The sequence below is a fragment of the Nyctibius grandis genome, chromosome 15 (assembly GCF_013368605.1).
Source record: "Nyctibius grandis isolate bNycGra1 chromosome 15, bNycGra1.pri, whole genome shotgun sequence".
NCBI classification, from domain to species: Eukaryota; Metazoa; Chordata; class Aves; order Nyctibiiformes; family Nyctibiidae; genus Nyctibius; species Nyctibius grandis.
In genome coordinates, this window is record NC_090672.1 from 188386 (window position 1) to 210505 (window position 22120).

The following is a 22120-nucleotide window of genomic DNA, read 5'->3' on the forward strand; positions in this document are numbered from 1 at the left end:
AGTATTAAAGACAGGTAAAAAAATCTGGGTTCACAGACAGGCATACAGATGCTTCCTGGATTTTTCACTTCTTTTCTTCTTTTGCATCTTATGCAAATTCCTGGTTTTGAGATATTTTTCTGACTACTACTGAGCATTGAGTTCCCTTGTCCATTCTGCTATGTGTGGTAATTAATCATCATGTCCAACATGAGCGTGGCCATTACTCATGTCAATTGTGTAAACTCCGTACTTTCCCAAAGTTCTCTCACTCCTAGTCACTTTAGGCTTCTCTTCCCCATCCCATTTTCCCAGTTCATGCTGAGGACTTACCCCTTTTTGTCTCATCCTGTGCACTGAACCAGAATATTAATAAAGCTAATGAAAGAGTGTCCTGATCTTCAGTTTTACATTTAAGAGCTTAAATTCTGTCTCGCAAACCCTCCCCTGGCCTTTCTTGTGTCATCAGTACTCACAGAAATCACGACTACTGCCTTTTTTGCAGACACTGTCAAAATGCCATGTTTGCAGAATACCTACAAAGGAAATACCTACTCAGAAAACATGCAACCAAACTGCACTTGCTTTTGCAAGTGCCATTGCTCATATAACTTTCAACACCATCTGCGCTTATCTACCTCTTTCTATCAGTAAGAATCACCAAACATGAAAGGAATTTTCAGTGAAAGGAAATACATGGTTAACATCTTGCAGGGATGTTAACCTTTTCTTGTATTTCTAATTCAATTGCTCTGGCTTTAAGAAACATTTGTGCATCTACCTCACTGAGGGAAGTAGCTCACAACTAGTGAGAAGCAGCCAGTTCCTGCAGTACCTGCTGGAGCTCTGTCTGTTTTCTGTTGTAGCACTGGGCTTTTATTGTTGTGTGTATACCTTAACTATGAAGTGAAACATCCACTTTGTCCAAAATGTTCTTGCTCCTCACCAGAACTCTACTCCCTCAAACAAATGGGCTTTTGCTGTAGTCTCAGTTATACTTGTGTCTGTACCTCAGGAACAGCCAAGCCCTTCACAGCTCCACAAAAACAAGATATGGAATAACTGGGTAATTTCATCAGAAAAGGATCAGAGAATCATAGGACATCACAGCTAAACATGAATTAACATTGTCTTACTTTACTGTAGAAACAAGTGGATTGCCCGTTAAAATAAACTGAATAATCCTTCTGCTACATTTTGCACTTTCTAGATATCATCAGAAATTCTTCATTGGCTTTGAATATTTCACTTTAAAAATGTGGAACAGTTCAGGAAACCACAGTGAAAAACGGTGAGAGTGGCGAAGGTAAAATAACACCTATGAAGTATCAAGAAATTTTTAAAGAACGGATGTATTTTAATCTAGAAAGCAGAAGAAAGTTATATCTAAACAATTTTCAAATACCTAAAATGTACTGCCAAGAGAATAGAACTAAACTGTTCTCTATTTCTGCTGTAGTAGGACAATGTGCTAAAATTACTGCAAAGGAGATTTACAGGGAAATAATTTTCTGCTAAGTATAGTTAAGCACGAAGGATAAATTGCCACAGAAATTTTGGAATGCCTGTCTTTGGAAGCTTTAAAGACGAGATTAATGAAACATCTGTAAAAAAGCAATGTAGCTTTAGTTTATCCTGCCTAAAGGAAAAGAAGGATTAGGTGACCTTTTAAATGGGTCACACTTTTCTATAATTCTGGGGGTTTTTTCTCATATTGAGAACAAGGTTTCTCCACTGGTATTTCTAAGGTAATATTTTTTCCTCCAGGGAAATCTATTATTTAATCTGAAGTTTTTTATTTCATTTGTCCACCTCTTCCTCACTGTCCAAATACCTGTGGATATATGTTGCATATAAAAAATATTATAATAATAAAAACAAATATTGTGAGTTCATTAAGATGTATTTTCTGTGAGCCTCACTCAGCCATATTTTATTCTATGTAGATTCCTTAATAATACTAACTTTTATAAATAAGGACAAAACTAGGCCTGCAGATTTGATTGTAGAAGTTATAGGAGAAAGATATCCAGCTACAGCTCCTTTATTTTTTTTTAAGCTTCTCACATGCCTAAAGGGCACATAATTTTCTTTTAATGTGAGCTGCAGTTGCAGTGTTTTAAATTTATTTTTTTGTGCTGAAATCAACTATTTCCTGGTGTTGGCCAAGAAAACTGACATTACTGGACACAAGGGCCCTTGAAGTAAGGAAGAAGTTAAAAGAATGCTAAGACTGGAAAGTCTTAAAAGTGAGGAGACTCTTGTCTAATTTTAAACATCTTTCCTAGAGATAGCCTACCCAGAGCTAACCGCCCAGATCCCCTTCTTAAGCAGTGGAAAGAAACAGATGCCTGTAACCTGTGATTTATCTGACATACCACTTAGGATAGCATGAATTGTGTCCTAGAAGTGCCTATTTCTCTCATCAACTTTCACTGGACTCTAGGTAACAAAGACAAAGTAGATCTGTGTATCTGTGCCACAGGCATCTGATGTTTACTGAGATGCCACATTCATCAAGCTTGATTGGGTCAAATGAACTGGAATAAAAACACCACAGTATTTGATAAGCTTTTTTGTTTGGTTGGTTTGTTTTGTCTGCTTTCAAATAATATCTTTCCAGGACTTACCCCAGAATTATCGACATCTACAAACTGGGAGTCAAAAGTTAAAATAAGGGCCAGAAAGTGAAATCATGGGTGCAAACAGGGATAAGAAGTCTTGCATTTCATCAGGTGAATTTTTTTACTAGACATCCAGCAGAAGACATACACCTTCTTGAATAGTTAGCGTGTGAGAAAACCAGAGCATCTGAGATTTAATAATTGCTCAGGATGGGAGTCCTATTGCACAATTATTTAAAAGTTCATGTCCACGTACAAATCATTGTGCAAAACAATCCTGAGGAAAGAGCATATGATAGAGACTACCAGTCTGTGTTTATAAACTGCAGACTAAGAAAAAAATTGAGGCACTTAAATTAGATCTTTTAAGATCTTGTATGCACCAATCCAAGTTCCTGGATGATGTGGAAATTCATCAGTGACATCCAGGAACAACATGAGATGGGTAAAAATTTATTGTAAAGAGACCATAGTTATTATAAAGGAAGAGAAGCAGAAAGTCAGATGGAATCAGGAATAATTCCTCTATCAGGGGAGATGTTAGAAACATCTCTATCACAAAGAAATATGTGAAACAAGTGGAAGGAATCAATATTTTGTGTTCTGGTCAAGGAATTGAGACTACTTCTACTAGAGTGGATACCAAACTCTCTAGCAACTGCTTTTTTGATCTGCAGAACTGAAGGTGGCAGTTTCAGAATACTGTGTATACTGTAATGTATAAAGACAGACTTTTCTAAAGATGAAAAGGGAAATCTTATTGCTGCCTACATCTACCTAGTGGGATGGCGTAGAGAAGATGGAGCCAGAGTCTTCTCAGATGTGCACAGTGGAAGAAAAAAGGTAATGGACACAAACTGGAACACATGATATTCTGATTAGATATTAGGAAATATTTTTTTCACAATTACAGTAGTCAAGCATTGGGACAGGTTGCTAATGAGACCAGGAAATCTCACTTCTTGAATATATTCAAAACTCAACTTCTTAAGGCTCTGAGCAATATCATCTAACTGGACTGGCTTTGAGAGGGGAGTTCAGACCAGAAACCTCCAGAGGTACCCCCTAACAAATTATTCTATAATTCTGTGTGAGTCTATAGGTATAGGTGAGTCTTGCAGTTGGTCTCCAGCCAAGACAATTTTGATATTCCCCCAGCCAGAGAATGTGATTCTGTCAGTTTTCTCACTGAATGGGAAAATTTGGATGAATACCAAATGCTGAAAATGCTGAAAATTAATGAAACCGCAGACAAGTCAAGCAGAGCAAAACATATAAACAAATAAACCCTGCTGAAGGTACCAGGAGATGACTTTGGGTACAAATACCTGACATCCTTTAGCAAGTTCCACAGTGCTCTATGCAATAAGGTGTCAGCTGTCAGGACACAGTCTATCCCAGCCACTATTCAGATATGCCACTTTACGTTTGTTTGTTTGTTTGTTTGTTTTTAAGGTGTTCATAAGTGTTTAGAAGCGGGGAATAGGTTAAATGATAAATTAATAAGGAGAATACTATGGCAATTGTTCTTTGCAAAGTTCATGTGAACGAAGTGATGGTGCACAATGACCATAAATTAATCAATTATAAATCTAGAGGACTGCGTACAACTTATCTCCACAGAATATGAAAGTAATGAAGAAAATACAATGCTAATTTTAAATTGTACACAGTCAGATGCTGTTATAGGACAGGAACTAACAGATGATTGTACGAAAATATGGCTGATGAAAAGGAATTTCTGGTGTTGGATAGCGGGGCAAAACACGAACCTTGAAAATAAAGATTCATTTAGTATTTGAAGTATACAAAAAGAGGTAATCAGTACTAAAGAGAACAGAAGAATTGGCTTCTGAAAAAAAAGAGGTTCCAAATATTTACAAATACTGGATTCAATTTTTTGGGAGGCAGTAGGGGAAGCATCATAGGATAACTCAGTTAGGAAGGTACCTCAGGAGGTCTTTGGTCCACCCTCCTATCAGCTATGAGGTAAGACCAGGTTGCTCAGGGCTTTACCAGGTCTTGAAAACCTCCAAGTAGGAAGACTGCACAGCCTCTTCTGGGCAGCCTGTTTCACTCCTTGACGGTCCTCATGATGGGAAAGTTTCTCCTTACATCCAGTCCAAGCCTCTCTTACCTGAACATATGCCCAGTGTCTTTAATTCTCCTACCACACATCAGTGTGAAAAGCCTGCTCCATGGAATAAATAACCTTCTCGTAGAAACTGGAAGACTGCTAGACATTGTAGATATTGGAGGGCTTCAGGTCCCTCTGAAGTCTCCTCTGCAGACAGAAAAAGCCTCAGCCTCTTCTCACATCACATGTGCTCCAGTCCCCTCACCATCTTGGTGACGGTCTGCTGAACTTAATCCACTTTGTTCCTGTGTTTCCTGTGTTGTGGAGCCCAAAACTGGACACAGTATTCTGTATGTCATCTAATGAATGCTAAGTGGCAAGAAATACTCACTTCTCTGGATCTACTGGGTGTGTTCCTGTTAATACAGCCCAAGATGTTGTTGGCTTTCTTTCTGCCAGGCACATTTTCAGCTTGCTGTAGTCTTGGTTCAACAAGAACCTCAAGTCCTCCACGGAGTTAATCTTCAGCAATCACAGCAATCACAGCAGCCCAACGATGCAACCACATCTCTTATTCCAATTATATTGCAGCTCTTTGACTGCATATGGAGATCTAGATCAGGTTTCCCAGGCTGATTGCATTTGTGTACATACACTTGAGGTGGGCTTTTCTTTCCCCTGTTTTTTCATTCCTGAGGTGTCTTTTCTCTCACCTTACAGCTTCTGCTTTCCATCACTGTTGACTTCTACCTCATGACAAAAATCTCCCTCCTCGATTATATCTATTTTAAAGTATTTCTCAACAGGTTGGCCAGCTTGATCACAAAGATGCTTTTGTCCAGCTTTGCCAAGTGGACCCTGTTTCTCCCCAGCAGTTCCCCATCCTCTGAGAGAGACCTACGGTTTTCAAAGCCAAACCTCTGTCACCAGGAGCGGCCACGCACAATCAAGTGCTGACCCACAGGATCCATGCCCTGCTCCCAAGCCTTTTCCTTGCAGGATCAATGAGAATGCCACCTGGGCGCTCAAGTCCTATACCTTCACACCCTAGAGTCACATAGTCACTCTTGACATCCTCAGGGTCTCCCCTATAATATCATTTGTGCCCACATGGATAAGCAGCATGGAATCATAGTCTAAGGGCTGGACAGGTTCAGCAGTCTCCCTGAAACACCTCAGATTTAAGCCCCCAACAAACATCCCTGGATAACAAGTAAGGTCACCAGATAGTGGCCTCCAACCCCTGAAGGACATAGTCTCCTAGCACTGTCACTTGCCATGCTTCCCTGGTTCTGCTGCATGTTTCAGCTGGCTCTGAATGCTCCCCAGACAGAGCTTGCAGCCTCTTGCCTGCTGCCAGAGAACAAAACTATTTTGCAGTTGCAGATCTGCCAATGGAGAAAGAGTCATTCTCCTCTTGCCAGAAGCTACAACATCCAGCGTTCCTGGTTCTGGCAGTCTCCAGTGAGCACACTCTCTGGCTGCTCTTGCTTCTATGCATTATAGGGGTTCAGGCTCTCATCTTTACAGTGTCTCTGTGAAGATCTTGTCAATCTCTTTTTCGTCATCCCCTATGCTATGCAGCCTTTTCACCTCCTCCCACAGCTTCTTAACTTCAATAGAGCTTCTCAGTCACAGCACACCTTCTACAGGTGAGGATGCTGCCTTCACCTGCTCCAGCTTCAGCAATTCACCCCAGGCACTCCTTGCAGCCCCAGACCCAGAAGGTTGCATCCTTCCTCTGGAGCCCAGTCTGGGCCAAGATCTCTGCCATGCCTGGGACAGTTGCTCCAGTTTGTGCTGAGGGCAATGCCCACTGACATGTCACCACCAATGTTGAGTGCTCACACACTGCCTTCAGCAGAGTTTCTGTTGCTTTGAAGAGTGGTGCTCTGGACCCTAGGCTTGCAGTCCAGCAGTCATATAGCTCTCTCCCTAACACTAGTGGCATGAGAACTTGAAACTCTCTGATTGAAAGTCAGCTTTTCCCACCTGCATCCTGGATCTGAGGAGCCTTGAACTTGCTCCCAGAAGAACTAGAAGCAGAGTCCAGAACTGTTGCACAAACTGCAAGCACCAGCAGCCAGCAACAGTCCAAGAAGTGTCTGAGACCTGCCTGCATCATTCCCACAAACTGCCTGTCCTCAGGCCACAGCACGCACAAAGGCCAGTTACACAGCAGATGGAGGCTGGGCGTAGGTGCCTGCCACCCCTTGGTGGGTTTCCCACCACCCACCGCCTCCCTTCTGATGAGAGTTGCTTATGTGTTGCTTTGTTATCTCACCATATTGTCTCTCAATTTTCCTCTCTTACCACTAATGGCTCATGGTTTCCTTCTGAGCTATTTGTTTTAATTGTGCTATTCTATTATCAGCTCCACCTTATCACTTGCCATAAACTGACCTACTATGGATCCTGCTGGCATAACAAGTTCAGACTATATTTACGTTAGGATTGTTTTGCCTGAAAAAAATGTATAATGATTTTTCTAAAGCCCAAAGCTGCTCAGTATACTGTGTAAGACCTTTGCCACCCAGCGTTCACAAGTGTTTTTCCTAGCAGGCTCATTAGCAGGAGGATTCATGCAACAATGAAGAAAAACTGTTGTCCAACAGAGTAGGCGCACATGGCTCACTTCCATGGGGAAGCTCCACATTGATCCTCAGAGTGGAGCAACTGCGTATTCCTGATCTATGAGGATCGTAATAATTTCTACTTTCCCATCTTTAATGTGATTGTAGATTATTCATCATGTATAATAATCACAAATCAAATTTTGATTCTTTCTGACACTGTTGTCAGAATGATACTAGAGAATTTCATAGGTGAGTTGTGTGCTATCTACAACCATGTATCTTCCAGATTTCTGTTTGCCTTCCTAGCCACTTTAAATGAGTAGTGTTTACATTGAAAGCCTCTATTAGCCTTTCTTTCACAGCAAATCCTACTACTATGCATATGGTGAAACTCTTGAATCATATACTGTAATACACAGATTTTCCTGTAGAGATTGTACCTTTAATAACAAACAGATTATTCAAGCCATGCACCACATGTGGGTTGCCCTATTTGCTGCCCTGCTCTTTCTGGGGTTTGGTTTTGGGATGGGATTTTTTACAGTCTTTTCAATAAAGAATTAGGGTGGAAATCCATAATGCTCTGAAAAATCTAACAAACTTGCATATTTCATATTAGCATTAGAGACTGCTTAAAAATCAGAGCAGTGGAGGACCTGTGTCACTGTTGTCTTCTGAACTGAGAAACCTGAATCTACTTTTCTAATATTAAGAATTCCTTGAAACATCCATGGAAATATAATTTCTTTATTAATAAAAATAACTAATGCTACACAAATATACATTTTTATTCATTAATACTGTTTTATTCTGATCTATTATTATGATTTACAGGATGCCTTGAGATATGATTCAAATTTACAGAACTGAAATAGTGGCCAGGTGATGCAATCCTTTTGTTGGGTATGCAGAGTCCTCCGTACTGTTGTTAAAAGAGTTCACATACACATTGCAAGCTTTTTCTGGAGCTGTATGAACAGGAAACTTGTATTTAATCTTTAAACTCCTCTCCAGCATTTTTCTTTTGTGCTTGAATTCCAAAATAGTTTTTGTATATTTGTTAATAGTAGTGACAGCTGCAGCCATACAGCAAGCGAAGGAAGCCCATGCGAGGCTATAAACAAAAAGGTTTATCAGATATTAGCAGAACATTTTTATATCCAAGTCCTTCAATTTTATTTTTGAAAATACTGCATACATGTAATTACATTGGTGTATAATAGGGAAAGAGGAGCCTGGTGGGGGAGAAAAAAAGATTCTTAGTTGATGACCATCCACACATCTGATTTATGTAGTTGACCTCTACATATCGGTTATAATATTCACATTTAACATTCCTGTATAATGAAACTCTACCACAAGTTTCGCTGTTTACTCTACTTAGAGTTTGATATCAGAACTAGGAAAAATAAAAAAATGAGGATGCATAAAAAATGAAAAGATGCAGTTATTGAGACTACAAATCTCACAGGTGACACTGAGAAAAATGCGTGCCAGTTATCCAAAAGGGTACAAAAGAGAAGGCACAATTAAATAGCTGACTAAAGCAGGCTCAGAGCACTGAAATGCATTCCTGAGAAAAAAACAGGTCATGACTAAACAAAGAGAAAAGGACATCAACTTTAAAATTATAAAAGTAAAACCATAAGAAGACAGAACTAAAAAATGATGTTGAGGTACAATTTGCTAAAAATGTGTGAAACTTCCAGACTACTGAGTGGGCATTGCATGCTGGAGGTGTAAAAGTAACAGGTGAAAATATGGCCACAGTGGAATGAATTGGAGTTCACAGTGGAGGAACTTACTCATCAGAGCCTTTCTTAACATGGCATGGTCATGATTATCTAATGAAATGTGCTTTGGTGGAGAAATTAGTTTAAGAAACTCCTGCTTATCTCTCCCTCGGAGCTGTTTGTTCCCACATCCTTGCTGTAGTTCAACAAACTCATTTAGATTTTTCAATAATTCTTCGGGTTTTTTTTTAGTGTTATTTTTAGCCAGGATTGGTTTCCAGAGTGATCAACCAGATTTGTTGACAGAATTTGAGGGTGTTGGAGTATGGCACGTAGATGTGAAGGGCTCCTAGAAGCGGGAAGAAGGGTAGCAGCTTCAGTTATCTTTGCTCCTAAAGTCAGTCAAACTGCACCCTGACTAAGTGTCAAATGTGGGGAGCTGCAGAAAAGCTCTTATAACAAAGAGATAACAAGAATAGGGGAAAATCACCAGAAGCAGATAGATTTACCTCCCCATGCAAATGGAGCAAGAAAGGACAGCAGGCCTGCCTATGGTGGTAGGTAACCTGTGGATTAAGCCAACCATGGTAGAGAAGAATTGAAGATTCAGTCTCTGGAATGAGATAAAAGTGGCAGGCCTGCAGTATTCCTGACTCATGTAGCAGGCATTTTTGGCTGAATAACTGAAGCACAGTAGCATTAGTAGACAAATTGATAGAACTGATATTATAACGCACAGCTTTTGTTGAAAGTGCTTTTCCCAATCCATTTATTGAAGCCCTTTGAAGGACTCAATGACATAAAGGTAAGAAACCAATTTCAAACAAGCTTCTATAAAGGTCTCTTACCAAAGACTGAAAGAAATTAATCACTTATAAGCAGATTCTCTTGTAGACCAATACTGTGTTAAAGGAGAAAAAAAACAAAGGACAGAAATAAATGGTTTCCTTTGACAATACAAGAAAGATATCAGTGTGATTCTTTAAAGATTTTGCCAGAAATTTTGCTTTGCCATAAATTATTTGGAAAAAATGGGGATTCCCCCATCTGACTAGAGACAACTGAGGAAGGAAGTGAGCAAAGTCTTGTCACTGACAGAGCCAGAGAATAAAGGGCAGTTTGGCTGCAGTGGAAATTCAGCTTCAAGAGGGAGAGCATTCAATTTGAGTTCTGCCCAGAGAATAACGACAAAAGGGGAAATCAAACAGGTTGACTCAACAAGGAAGCAAACTAAAGCAACCAGTCACAGAATCACAGAATCACAGAATCAATCAGGTTGGAAAAGACCTCTGGGAAGGTTGGAAGAGACCTCAGTCCTTCATCTGCATAGGAGAAATGCCACTAGAATCTCACATGGATTATGGGTTTTCCTTTGGCTGCATGGAGTATCACATATGAAGTGTGTTATGGGAATTTAGTACAGGTCAGGTCTTCAGAGAGAAAATATTGTGTCTTGATGTGAGGGTGCCTCAATCTGAGAAACACAAGGAGAGTGAGAAATTCACCAATAATTGAAACATCTTTCAACCTCCAGCAAAGATGCTGAAGAAGAGAAAAATGGAGGAATTTATTGAAGAGTCGTTCAGGGATACCACAGAATGAGTTGACCCATCATTAGCAGTTCCAGCACTGTAAAGGAGGAAGAAAGGTCTTCATGCTTCCTGGGCCAGGTGGAAGCTGGATGTGAGGACAGAAAGGGAACTGTGGCAGGTAGAAGATCCATGACACGAGGCTCAGTAGTTCTTGCAGAAACAGATGCTCTACTGGGTCTGGTGATTGGGATGAAAAGCTGCTGCCATGGACCCAATTCTTTGTTTTCTTTGGCTACTAAGGAGATGCTTATAAGTCCCAATGAAAAAGTAGCAAAGTCTTTGTCTGTGTCTCTGCCTGCCCATGCCCCTGTCATGGTCTTGGTGACATTGTTGGTCACAAGTGGATGCTGAGGTATCAGAAAAGGAATGTTGGTTATAATCATTAATGCCCCTTTTTTTGGCATCTGTTCTGTTTCCTCTTGTAAAAGACAAATAGCTTCAGGATCCTTCCTCTCTTACGATCAGATGAGATTCTCACATGCAATCAATAGGAGACCATCTAAGGGAGGCTGAAGATGAGGGTTCATACAACAGGAAGGGAAGTATAAATGTAGGTTATCAGAAGAGAGACAGCATTATATATGAAAGGAGGTAAGAGAAGAGAAACCAGGGGAGACAGGTGGGAGAAGGGAGTGAGGCAACTGTGTGAATGGCTTGCTTTATTTTTAGATTACTGTCAAACAGGATGATGTAGGTGTCATTTAGGCTGAGAAAAAGAAAGAAGAAAGTGAATCTTGATAAGAAAATGCAGCATACAATTGATTAGAAAAAAGGTACCACACAGACCATCCCCCTCAATGTCTTCTTGTATGCAGGTACTGATGGCTTGGAAAGTCTTGTGTTGGTAGAAGCATTCTTTGGGCATTGAGTGGCCCAGGCTGCACTGAATCATTAGAGGGCAGCCATTAAATCCTCAATTCCTGAGTGCATTCCACATGGTAAAATTCATTAGTCCAGGTGCTCAGAAGGCGGCTGGCTGTAGTGGCAGCAGTGATGACATCAGTCAAGAACATGATGATGGTGGTGATAGTGACATCAACAGAGTTGTGTCAGTAACAGTAACAGTGACAGTGATTTGGGTGTTTTTCTTCTCCTCCCAATGGGATGGAAAGGAGGGAACAGGCTCCTCCGTACCAGTCTGCAGTTTTGTTTCCGCTCCCATAGGAAGGAGGAAATAATGAAGGAACACTCCCCCTCTTTCCACTGGCCACTTTTCTTACTGATTTTAGAGTAAAAACAAGCCTAATCCCATTCGTGAAAGAAATTGAGATACCTTCCAGAAAAGAGATCAGAGCCCTAAACCTTGGAAACCAAATTATTATTGCAAGAACAAAAACATGAATTAATGGAAGCAGAGAGTCAAAGAAGAAAAATGTGTCTAAATAAATCTGAAAGGAGGGAAGAAGGCACTATTTGAGGATTCTTTACAGCTACTATGATACACATTGAGGGTATCCAACTAGCCCTTGGACATTGTCCAGGGTACTGTCTGGATACTTGGTATTGGATCTTCTCAGACCAGTTTTTCCGACAGAAGGGGGATCAAACTTTCCACTTTGAGCAAGTGGGTAACATGAGGGCTGGGCCACCTCATCTGCTGGACAAACAGGATAAGATACACCATTTGTCATGATGTGGCTAATCTCCGGTTTGGGAGTACTGACCAGGCCCATCCTTCAGTGCTCTGAAAGCATAAGAGAAACATCTCCATTTATACACATGTAACAATAACTTCAAACAAACCGCTGCTGCTTGGGAGACAGACTCCTGGAAAGACGCAGAGCAATGTACAGTGACCTTTAAATTAGATTTGAGTTATTAGGAAGGTGAAAAATAACAAAGACAAAAGAAATCCCTATTTCACTGCAAAAATCCCTAGTGAGTCTGTATTGTAAAGACCACACGAAGATATAAGCTGCTTCTGTTCAATAACGGTACAATAGAAGTAGAAAGAGCAACAAGAATGTGTGACAATGAGCTGTGATCTCAGCTGTCAGAGCATGTACGAAGGAGACAATCAGCATGAGCTCTGCTCTACTGACCCAGAATATTGGTCCTGATTGAATTTTGATTTAACCCAATACAGTTGTTTCTATTCTTTTTCTCAGTCACAGCTGGGGAAATAGCCGCAGTTTCCAGCACCTGAACATTCAAATGCTTGCTATTGATCAGATTTGATGGATTTTCAAAGGCACATCCCTATAGCAAAAGTCCTTGGAACATCCCTTTTTCTTAATGAATTCACTAGATCTCCTCAGAGCATATGTTGCAATTATTTACAGGGGCAAAATAATGTGTTTTTACCTAAACCTGTTTTCAAAAATTTGAACCATCTTCTCTGAAACGTTCCAGATGCAACAACAAGAAGCATATATCTGATAAGGAAAAATTCAGACTAAATGGCTACAGCTGGAAGAGTTTTAAAGAACTTATGTAAGGCAGTTGCCCTGGGAGATGAGGGTAATAAATCTGGGTCTGATGTGTATGGAGAAGAACTTCTGCTTCATGCAGAGCAGTTGGAGGTCTCTGTACTATCTAAAGGATGGCAAATGCAAAAGTCACAAGCTTATACATACTATGCAATAATCTAAGACAACTGAATTTGGAGAAGAACAACTGGTCACTGAACTCCATCCCCAGGAGTGAAATAAGGTAGACCAGTTCCTTACAAATTAGGTATACATGCTTTGAACTTAGGGTGAAGTGACTGAAATGTAATGGAAGAACCAAATATAAAAAAATAGGTACCGATAGGACCAGCCATAATCCCATGTGTGAGGTCTCCAGTCTTCAGGACCAAGATTTACAGTCATTTGAAATACAGTTGTGTACATCATGTGAGCAACCATGCCCAGAAGACCTAAAAAATATAATACCATAAGAACATTAGAAAATGTAAACTGAGGACATTCTTCTTTGTCAGCTTCTTGCAGTTCTCCTTTGAGCTCCTGAGGAATATTTTGTGAAGTATCTAAATTCTAAAAATTACTCAAAAACTTTGGACATTATAATCTAAGTGTATTTATGTGTCATGTATTTGCCAATACAATCATTAATACAGTCCCTTGACACCTACTCTGTATGTTAGAGGAATCTAGGGGAGCAATGGGATATACAGCCCATAGATTTTAAAAGGCAACAAGTTGATTGGCTCTCATCCTCTGAAAATTTTTTAGTAATTCAACCCTGAGCAGCGATAAGCCATTACAACAAAGTATTGCTCAGTTGCATTGCACAGGACATGTTTCCCACAGTTTCTTGCTGTTCAGTGGAAAAATTTTCAAAGGCATGCAGTCATATACCCTTTCCCAGTGCCTTAAATGCAGCCAGATTTATCAATGTTACGTAAATGAATGAAAAAGTGAACAAACATTTAATGGCTATTAAAAAGCACTGGAAGTCTAGATTATGCAAGGGCTTATATTTAGTCATTAAATTTTCAATATTGCTACTAGGCTTCTGCCTATTCCTAAGGGTATCTGTTTTCCCTTAGCATTTTATCTTCCAGTAGTGAACTTCCCTGTGAACATCTATTTTTTTGTTTCCAGCTTCATTTATAAATCCATAACTACCACTATCAGCTATCCCACTGTCTAAAATGTATTAGCTTCTCAGAGCAGATGGCCCCCCATCAAACTCACAAAACCCAATTTGTTAGGTTTTCCTAAAGTATGTCTGTTTCATGAATTCTTACAAAACTAGCTAGCTAGCACATAGTATCTCTCAGTCTAGGACACAGGCATAACAAGCAAGTCAGGGCTGACAATGACCTGGCTTCAGTAATCACTGGGAAATGGTCTTCCCTGAAATACTGGTATTGCCTGAAAGACCATCAACAGGCAACTGGGAGAGCCTTTTTATGTATCACAGAACCAAGAGTCTTCATGCTGTGAAACACACCATTCGGTAATTAGCTGGCACCCTGGTAGCACATTCCTTAATAAATTGTTTGGAGAAAGTTGTTTGACTGTTGATGTGGCAACAGAGATCAGTTGTCCGTCTCTCACCAGAGAGGTGGTATGTCATTGCCATTTTTGAGTTACACAAATGTCTGTCCTGAATCCTCCAGTCTGACTGCCTAGAAATGCATAAAACTCGAGTGTGAACATGAGCTCCTGGCCTGGAGCTCTCCTCTTAGCTCTTGTACAGGATTAAATTCTGAGTCAGACTCAGCATTTCAGCACTGGCATCAGGGCAGCTTGGTGCCTGAGAAATGGTGAAAATTTAACTAATACAGATATAAAAGGCAAACATAATCATATATGGGTGCCTGTCAATGTTCATTTTCATCAAAGGCCGCTGAGGGCAACAGGACAGTGGCATCAATAATGTGTGTTTAGTGGAAGTAACTAGCAGTGCATGTGTATTTAAGAGAAAACACAGATTAGAATAATAGTTTCTGTAAAGCCAAGAGCTGCATGTGGGACATCATAAATCTACATACCTATGGTTAGAAAATGTCGCACTGTGATTCTTCTTCTAAGCCATCATGTTCTGTACAAGTGAGAACATACGTTTTAGGATTTTATTCGGTCTGAGCTAAAGACTGAGGGAACTGAGAAATCATACACTAGCTTTAATATGTTTTTTTCAATGGTTAAATACTGTAACAGGTTTTTTTTTAATTGTGTGTTTTCAATGTATCTAGAATTATACAGCTACAATTTCCAGTAACTAAATTTTAATTTGTATTTGTCTGCTAGAATTGAAAGCATGTTCATACAAGAAATTGCATCTTCATTACAGATTAGAGCAACCACATTTGTTTATATCTACAAAAAATTTAACAGCTAAGACAGATGCTCTTCAATTTTTTAATATTTCAAGAAATTTTCCTAGCAGAAGTAAACAGAATGTCCAGGAAAAGCTTGCTGCTTGCTGTTTAAGTCTCCTAAATACTGTACATGCCAAAACCAAAAAGAATATTAATAAAAGTGAATATTTATGATTATTGAGAGAGCGAAAAGTTGCTAATAGTTGTCAAAACTGCTTAAAGAGTTGAATAAAGCTCACAACTCTTTCTCTGGAAATAGACATGACAGTGGATCATGAGTTTTGGTGAGATACCGGAGAAATGGAACTTTTTTTGAGCAGTTAGTATAACTGGTGATAATAGAGATTTTTAACTAGTTGGACACCTTTCAGGAAAGTCATTCAGAAGAAAGGAGATGTTCCAACTGGTTGTCAGAGTTCATAGGCAGCAAAGTTTGGGAACTGCTCTCTGGACTGCAGGGAGCTGAGATAGCAATCTTCAAATGTGTAAAAGTTAACTACAAAGAGGAAGGGATCATCTGCTCTCAGTTGCAGGTGGTGTTCTAAAAGAAATGCTGTAAAAAAATTACAGCAGCCGGGGCTTTAGATTTGACAGGAAGAAAAGCTTTAGAAATGTATGAATTGAATTATATTTCCTAGGAAGGTGAGAGAAACTTTAGTACCGAAGAGGGAGCATTGAATTTTTTTTTTTTTAAGGTGGTGGTTACTTTTTGGGCTTTGGGATTTTTTAATGTGCGTCCAGACAAATATCTGTCAGGAAAGGTTTAAGGAGAGTTGGGCCTAACTCAGGGTGGAGTGATGGGTCCCTAGAAGTTTTGCACTTCCATAAAATAAAGCAAAACTAGAGTGTTTCAGAAGTCACCATCTGGAATATAAATTGTGTTTGTTAAAGTCCTTGGAGGTTCAGCCTGGTGTCCACATATAGCGCTACCCTCTAGCAAGATTCTGCAAAAACTGGGAGAGAGGAAGACTAGTGCAGCAAGAGTGATCAGAGGTCTTAGAAATACATGCGAAGTCATATGACATGTTTTTCAATCATTGCTTTTGGAAAAGATGGAGAGATGTGATAGTTGTCTTCAGCTACACAAAGGCTTCTGCAGAAAAGAAGAAAATTATTTCTTCCCCATAATCACAGTCAGATGTTTAATAAACTTGATTTATTTAGCCAACAAAAATGAGATTGGCAAATGAATTAAATGTGTTTAAGAGGAAAAAGTATAATAAAAAAATCTTTAATTCATAAAGAAAGGTACAACAATCACAAATGGGTGAACACTAAATCCAGAAACATTAGGATTAACATCAAAGCCCAAAATTTTGACAGAGAATGACAATCTTGAGATTAATTCTTTACCTTCTGCCAAATGTTTAACTTGCAATTAGATACAACGCTGAAAGATATACTTTCACCACCTATAAATCACTTTGGACTCTTAAACAATCCTGACCATATGAAGCACATTGCCATGTGTTCCACAAGAAGTTATAGTAAATAAACAGTATGATTCCGTCTCTGAAATTAATAGCTCTATGAAACGTTGTTCATGTCACCTGTAATTTTTACTGCAACCTTCCCCAGTAACAATTCTGTAATATAGACAGAATCACAGAGTACTTCAGGCTGGAAGACACTTTCAGAAGTCTCTGGTCCAGCCTCCTCCTGCTCAACACACAGTCAACACTGAATTCAGACCAGATTCCTCAGGTTGGACTAGGGACCCTCTGAAGTTTTTTCCAAACCGAATTTGCCTAGGATCCTATGATTAAACACCACTGGATTAAGAAGTGGTAAGCAGAAAATGAAAGACAATTTTAATGATGATTCTCTACTAACAATTATCCAATTATAAATTATTCCTTCTTGAAAGTGCTATTTTAATTTGGCTGCTGCTAATTTTATACTTAGCATGTTGGAAATAAAATAATTAAGTTATTTGGAAGAGTATGTTATTTTTTTATCTTTGACAACCAACCTGACAATGAAATTTAAAATTATAACATTAAAATAATGAAGTTAGAAATAGTAAAAGCTATAAATATAAAATATAAAAATAATCTTATTAAGAAATAATTAATTGAAAATAGTATTTTCCATAAAATTTTGCTGCATCTTGTATTGTTAGTGTCTCTGTAGGCATTGTAATAGTTTTGAAATTTGGACACTGTTATTAATTTTCAGGTGAAAGTCTATCAATGTTGCATTTCCTGGATGCAATAAAGGAAAGGATCTAGAGCCTTAACTGTACCTGCTAATACGGTGACTACTGCAGAAAAGGCGTTGATCTTTAGTCCATCAATGACAGTACTGTAGTAGCACATTTCTACTGTCATAAGAATGGCTCCAGTCAGAAGCAAAATGATGTACAGAAGCTCTGCTATAATAGAGAGCCATAAAACCCCTGGAAAACCAAATCAATAGCATTAATAATGTAAGTAGTCATTCAGTATTTTCACCATTTCTTTCTTCTCCTTTTATACTGTTTACACAACATTAAACAAAAGCTCATAAGCTGTGAGGATCTTGTTAGAACATCTATAGGAAGACTTCAAGGTCAATGGGCTCCCTAAATTATGATTCTCTTTACTGATTTAGCCATTTAGTGGAAAAGCGCTTGCACATTCTTGCTACCCACTTAAGAAGCTTACTGTACAAGGTTGGGCAGTATGGTTTTATACTCAGTAGCTACCCTAAAATTACCATGAAGCAAAGTTAATTTAAAAAGAAGAATTACTATCTGATTATCTAGTGGTTGACATCATGGTTGCTGAGTCCAGAGAGAAGCATACCAAAGCAGAAGATCATGTTACCCAGATAACAAAGTGCAAGGCCACGAACACAGCCACATGGCCTGAGGGTCTAGTCATTAAATAAAATCTTCCCCATGGGCTTAATTTTCTACCAAACAGGTTCTTGATTTTTTTGGACAGAGAAGCCTTCATGAGCCCAGACACTCTCCAGGTTTCACTGGCATTCACTTCTCTGGTTATCTGCTAATTCATCTCTTTCTGGATATCTGTTAATTACATCTTATGCAAGAAGCTAACCTTCCCATTAATGTTTCTCAGCCTGCTGTTTTACTATTAGCATGCTACTGTCCCACAGTCAGGAGCAGGAGTTCTTGTGTCCAGATAGTAGCAAGAACTGGCCAACAACCTTCCCAAATCTCATTAAAAACAAATAAATGTGTCCCAAGACACCTGGTTGTAGATTCAAATAGTGATTTCATGTGAAGGTATATAGTAACATTCATAACTTAAAAATAGAAACATTGCTAAGACATATAACTGATTACTAAACACTGAAAATATGGCAGTAAACAATGTTTCTGTGTAAATAACACCTACTGCAGGCTTTGACAGTGTCTGTGGAACTTCTCTGATTCAAAGGCTATTTAGACATTAAACTCTTGGGCCAGGCTATGTGTGGGTGTTCCTGGGCAAGGTTTATTTCTCTAGTAAATCTTTGTCTCAGTAAAAAATTCGGATTTTGTTCAGGAACTCCTGGTGTTACGTATTGGCCCAACAGTATTGGCTGCTCCAGCTACAAGACCTTGCATCTTGACATTTTTGATAAGTGAGCCATCATTACACATGCACGGAACAACTGTGATAATCCCTGTGTATGATGCCTAGGGATGACAAATTCAGGAGGAGTGAGCCTGATGCATCCTGAGTTTTGTGCACACATCAGCCATATCCGTGTGCAGAACACAAACTCACTCTTCTCCTGTGCAGGGCAGTCGTCTGTTTCCCCAGAGGATTTCACTACCCAGGCATAGCTTCTCAGTGTGGTTATCAGATACTTAGATGCTGTCTTAGGTGTCTCGATCTGACCTGCAGGTGCCTGTGGCATTTGTCAATGCTGTTCACAGAGTTAGTCAGCACTATGTCCACCAGTGGTTTCACATGTGAGGAGCTTTCAGAGCAGGGCCCATAATCCATCCCTCTTTTCTGAGGACTGTGTCTGTGTGACTAAGAACAACAGTTCATATTTTTTTTTCTCATGGGATAAAAATCTTGAATTATTTCTGCACAGTGACAAGCTGCAATAGAGGGAAGGAGGATGAGCCTTCAGATACTGAGGCTTTCTTTTTCCCCAAGGGGCTGAAATTGTATATCCAGGAAAGTACTCCAGTCCCAGTATCCTGGACATGCAACTTCACCCCCTGGGGAAGAACGAAGACTTTTTTTCTGGATCAGCCACTTGCAAAGTGATTGATCTAACCACATCAGTGATAGGGTTTACATTGGAGGGGTGCACTTAACAGCATCTGCAGGCATGTTTTGCAGGAACATGAACCATTCTTTGAAAGAAAGAGGGCAACTCTGCTTCCAGGAGAATGGAAATGCCTCCTTACAGCTCTGTGTAAGGTACAGGGAGGGGATTCAGACTTCCATCAAGATTGGTTTGTTCCACAACATGTCTTCCGCAGTTCCCCTCATCATACTGACTACCCTTGTTCACACACTGCCTGTACCTTTGCCCTCTCCAGGCAGCATGGTGCAAGCCACAAAATTCCTGACTGTGAGTATGGAGGAATGAGGAGAGAGGGGGCAAAAACTTACAAATCTTGACTTCAGTACCCATATTCAAAGTAATTGTAAAAAATGTTCCTATTTAAATAGAGTGTTTCCAAAAGACATAGATTCATATTTTAAGTCATGTGGACATCATTTTGAAGTTGAAAAACTAAATAAAAGACAAAACCTGTGTGAGATGCAAGAAAACATTTTTAAAATCAAAATACAGAATATTTATATTAGTAAATGTGATCAGGAAAGTTTTATTTACACAAACAAAATATGCATATCTACCTCGGTCAGCAGCTGGAGTCAGACTGATGAAGCTTCTACATTTCTCACCTAAAAAAAGACTTATTTTAAAATAAAATTCAGGTTTATTTTTTATTCTCTAGTGATCTAAAGAAATAGATTAATAGAAAGCAGACAATGCAATATCTATCATAAAAGCTCAAATTCAGATGATCAAGAGAAACTATTTCTGACGTATGATTGTACACACAGAGTCCTTGGTACATCAACCTACTCCTGGGACTTAGCTAGAGAATCCTTACAGACATTTTCAAGGCAGAACTAGAGTCTGGGAGACTTAGAGAAAGGCTATGAATTGCTTCCCAAAATGTTGTAGGTGTGAAAGCCAGAATGCAAAAACCATCAATTCCTTTGAAAGACTGGCAGCCTGTATATCATCTTCCCTGTGAAGGAAGATCTGCTCTCCTTACAGCAACAAGGCGGCTGCTCACACAAATTTCCTCTAAGCTTGATTCCAATTTGTTTCCGTAAGCTTTGATTTTCAAACCCATGTGACCTCCTGACCCCCACACAGATGCTGTGAACAAAGCTCTTGGAATTAATTCTGCTCTGCTCTGAAAATACAGTGCAGTTTTTTTCAGCTACTAACTGCACGAAGTTGGAAAATAAGAACTGCCATAGCAGGTGGACAAATTGAACAACCCCAGCATCCATAGCAATCACCACCTGAAAGATGTCTTTTGGAGATGTATTTTGCTCTGATCTTTGACATTTACCCCCTTAAAATTGCATAACTTACAAGACCTTCTGGTAGAACTGGACTTTCAGGACAGGTGACTGCAAAAATATTTGCATTTTATAGCCCAGATGACAGCTCATTTGATTTCTCTGAAGTTTTGTTCTAGTTGTCATTTGTAAACTGATCAGGACAATAAGGGGAAAAACTTAGTGTTGATCTGGATTTACGATAAATGCCCTATTTCTTAAACCAGCCGAGCAATTCGCTTATACAAAAATCCAAACTTAACTAGAAGCTTTCTTTAATGGCAAGCTAATTTCATTCTATTGATGTTTACATACGCAGAGTGAAACTCAATTGAATGTCACCACTCATGACTAGTAAGTCTCCAAATTATGTTTTGGCAGGCTGAAAATAATCATCTTCTGCTTTGATTTATGAAAGGTGAGATCACAGTAAGAACGTAGAAATACCTGTGCTTACGAGGAAATCCATGAAATAACTTAGATCTCAGATTTGATTGCTAAAATGATTTTTAAAACAAAATCACATTGTGCTTTTTATGTTGCCATAGGGGATCATAAACAATCATTTAAGGCAAATATGTTCATGTTTGCATAAGGGACTAAAAACATCAGAAAAATAAAACACTTCCTTGTTAAAGTAACTTAACTTGCTGCTCTAGTTAGGAGAATAAAAAGAAATCATCTGTACTACAAGTTGTCACTCTAAAGTTCTTTTCAGAATTTAATAGGAAGTTTTTTGGAATTCACTAGATAGTATCCTCTAAGATCCCCCTTCCTAGAGAAGAGCAACTTTTAACGATACTTTTTCCTTTAAAATACATACATGATATTGCAGCAAAGAGGAATGTGATGCCAAATCAGTAGGAAGAACTCTGATTACTTTCTTAAGTAAATTTACATGGTTTTACTCACCTTCTTCATTTATAATCTCTTCACAGGAATACCAAATCCCAGCATGAAACTTTCGGTCAACAAACTTGTCATCTCCTGTCTCCCAAATATACTGCACAGCATTGCTGTTGTTGGAATCAGGGCTATTAAAGTGGATGCAGTGATCCCCTCTGCTCTGTCCTGTACAGAAAGGTTTGACAACTTTTCTTGTCCCTTCACACCAGTAACTGCTGCTGAATGCTGTAATAGAGAAGACTAAAGAGAAAAAACCGAGAGAAAATGCTGCTGAAGATCTCTGCCATCTGTCTGCAGCTGGGACTGAAACTGGCATCCTCCT

The 22120-nt window shown here is 39.2% G+C and overlaps 1 protein-coding gene across 1 annotated transcript; it reads right to left on the reverse strand.

Moving 5' to 3' along the window:
- Positions 1-8114: 8114 nt before the first annotated feature.
- Positions 8115-22120, reverse strand: GSG1L2 (GSG1 like 2). The gene is made up of 5 exons (XM_068413417.1): positions 21805-22120; positions 20170-20217; positions 17601-17753; positions 13330-13441; positions 8115-8370 (listed from the first exon to the last, which is right to left on the reverse strand). The coding sequence occupies exons 1-5, from the start codon at positions 22112-22114 to the stop codon at positions 8115-8117; spliced, it is 879 nt and encodes a 292-aa protein (XP_068269518.1). The 5' UTR covers positions 22115-22120.

Coding starts and splice junctions, on each gene's coding strand:
- GSG1L2 (XM_068413417.1), bottom strand. CDS start 22,114: ATGCCAGTTTCAGTCCCAGCTGCAGACAGATGGCAGAGATCTTCAGCA. Junction 20,218..21,804: donor AGAGATTATAAATGAAGAAG/GTGAGTAAAACC, acceptor GTCTTTTTTTAG/GTGAGAAATGTAGAAGCTTC. Junction 17,754..20,169: donor GACTCCAGCTGCTGACCGAG/GTAGATATGCAT, acceptor TTGGTTTTCCAG/GGGTTTTATGGCTCTCTATT.